The 2144-nt window shown below is 54.2% G+C and overlaps 1 protein-coding gene across 1 annotated transcript; it reads left to right on the top strand.

Moving 5' to 3' along the window:
• Nucleotides 1-906: 906 nt before the first annotated feature.
• On the top strand, nt 907-1709 carry LOC133766534 (CCAAT/enhancer-binding protein epsilon-like). The gene is made up of 2 exons (XM_062200209.1): nt 907-1334; nt 1416-1709. The coding sequence occupies exons 1-2, from the start codon at nt 1056-1058 to the stop codon at nt 1707-1709; spliced, it is 573 nt and encodes a 190-aa protein (XP_062056193.1). The 5' UTR covers nt 907-1055.
• The last annotated feature ends 435 nt before the right edge of the window (nt 1710-2144 follow it).

Below are 2144 nucleotides of genomic sequence, written 5' to 3'. Positions count from 1 at the left end.
GGCCACCACAGTTAAAAGGAAGCAGAGTAAGGGAGATTCAGGATAGGCAGGGACCCCGGGAGACCGACAACAGCACAGAAAAGTGCCCAAAGGACAAGTCTGCTTAAGATCCGACTAACAACGGGAATCCAGTGGTGCACGTCTGCCACACGGGACTGAACTGACTGAAAACGGCCTCTGCAAGACAGCGAGAGAAAAGACGGCAGCAGCGGAGTGGTGAGGCTGGGTGACAGCGGCCCCTCCCTCGCTGGGATACGTGTGGTCCGTCACACGGTTGGGGATAGTGTTGGGGATGCAGGCCCTGCCCAGGTTCCCGTGGATAATGCTCCATCACCTCCTGCGGTGTCCGGGACGGGCCCACGTGAGCCGACATATCCCCCTAGCTTCCGGAGTACAACGGGGACAACAGTGGGAGGCGGCCGAACGAGGTCAGTGGTCTGGGTTTCAATCTCCAACCCCCCCCCCCCGAGAACTTTGCTCGGCGGGCAGAGCTGATCGCTGTGGACCAAGCACTCGGGTGAAAATTCACAAGGACAGCAGGTACGCTTTCGCCACTACCCATGGGGAACTCAAAACAGACAGAGGCTTTTCCGACAAAGAGAAGAAATTGCGCCAATGTTTCCCCGATTTGGACAACCAAAGATACTGGGGTCAGATAATGGACCCAGCTCTGTCTCCCGGGCAAGCCAGAGGTGGCCAGGGTGCAGGGGGGTTTAGCTAAAGAAAGCTTTGTTCAGCTAGGGGAGGCTTTAACCATAACGGAGAGCTGGCACTAGGGACTGGGTTGAGATGTCGCCGACGGCTTTTATTTGGGGGTTCCTAATACCACGGGTGTTAGACTATATTTGTGTTCCCAATTGATCTGGTTTGGGCTGGATGTGGAGGCATGGATGCAGCGACAGGCACAGCACTATAACAAACTGGGCAGTGCTGACTTGCGCTGCGTTCAAGCTTCTGTATATAAACTGCGTATGGAAACCCACATTCGCGGTAGATCGGTTGGGGCCAAGTATTAATTCTTTTGCAACTTCCCTACCCCGCCAGGCTTTGCTTAAATGTTCGCCTCCCAGGGCTTCGAGGGCTTCCAAGAGGAACAGTCCCCGGCTTTGCTCTCCGACCTTTCTGCCATGGAGTCGGCACCTGACAGCAGCCCAGGGAGCTACAACCCTAGGACTGTGGCTGTGAAGGAGAAGCCCCAGGGGCCAGAGGGCGGCCGAGGTGGCAGCTGGGGCAGTTACAATCCTCTGCAGTACCAGGTGGCACACTGCGGGCAGACGACCGTGCACCTGCCCCCAACCCTGATGGCACCGGGCCAGCCCCAGTGCGTCCCCGAGGCCCCCTTGGCCACCACCGTGCCCCCCGTGCACCTGCCCCCAACCCTGACGGCACCGGGCCAGCCCCAGTGCGTCCCCGAGGCCCCCTTGGCCACCACCGTGCCCCCCAGCAGCCCCCTCGAGGCGCCCTCATCGGCTGACCCCTCGCAGGAGGGCAAGAAGGCAGTGAACGACAGCCTGGAGTACCGGCTGCGGCGGGAGCGCAACAATATCGCCGTGCGCAAGACCAAGCGGCGCATCCTGGAGATACAGCAGTACATGGCAGAGAATGAGCAGCTGCGCAGCCGCGTGGAGCAGCTTACGCAGGAGCTAAATATCCTGCACAGGTTTTTGAAAGCTATTATAAATTTAATGTCATTGGTCAGTAAACATTAAGGACATAAAAGGAAAGAGTATTATTGGTAAAAAGGGTTAAAAAGAGAGAGAGCTTTTTACATAAAAAAAGGACATGGTTTGTAAGAATGACTTTATCCGGATGGCTAGTTTACTCTAGACTGAAATAAAAATGGTAAAATGTTTAAAGTAAGTTGAAGAGGGTGTGTGAAAGTCACAGAAAGTATTTGGGTCACTTCAGCTGAACAGGCACCAGGTATCAACCCAAATTTGTATGACTTCTTCAGGGATGTGTTTTCTGTTTTTGTCTCTGTTGTATTTTCTGTTTTTAAATTCTGATGCCTGTTTGTAATTTTTTTCTATCCTGCGGGACATGCTTCCTTTACCCTGTAGACTTACTTTTGTGCTCATAAAAATCGGCTGCAAGGCACAGAAATGTGTTTGTAAACCTGTGTCTGGCAGCGGATTTGGTGGGCG

Source organism: Lepus europaeus, chromosome 9, assembly GCF_033115175.1.
Source record: "Lepus europaeus isolate LE1 chromosome 9, mLepTim1.pri, whole genome shotgun sequence".
Taxonomy (NCBI): Eukaryota; Metazoa; Chordata; class Mammalia; order Lagomorpha; family Leporidae; genus Lepus; species Lepus europaeus.
This window is presented reverse-complemented; position numbering and strand designations above follow the sequence as displayed.

Excerpts from the sequence above, each read along its gene's own strand:
- LOC133766534 (XM_062200209.1), top strand. The coding sequence starts at position 1,056 with ATGTTCGCCTCCCAGGGCTTCGAGGGCTTCCAAGAGGAACAGTCCCCG. Across the intron at positions 1,335-1,415 it reads AGCCCCAGTGCGTCCCCGAG|GCCCCCTTGGCCACCACCGT; the intron begins GCCCCCTTGGCC and ends TGCGTCCCCGAG.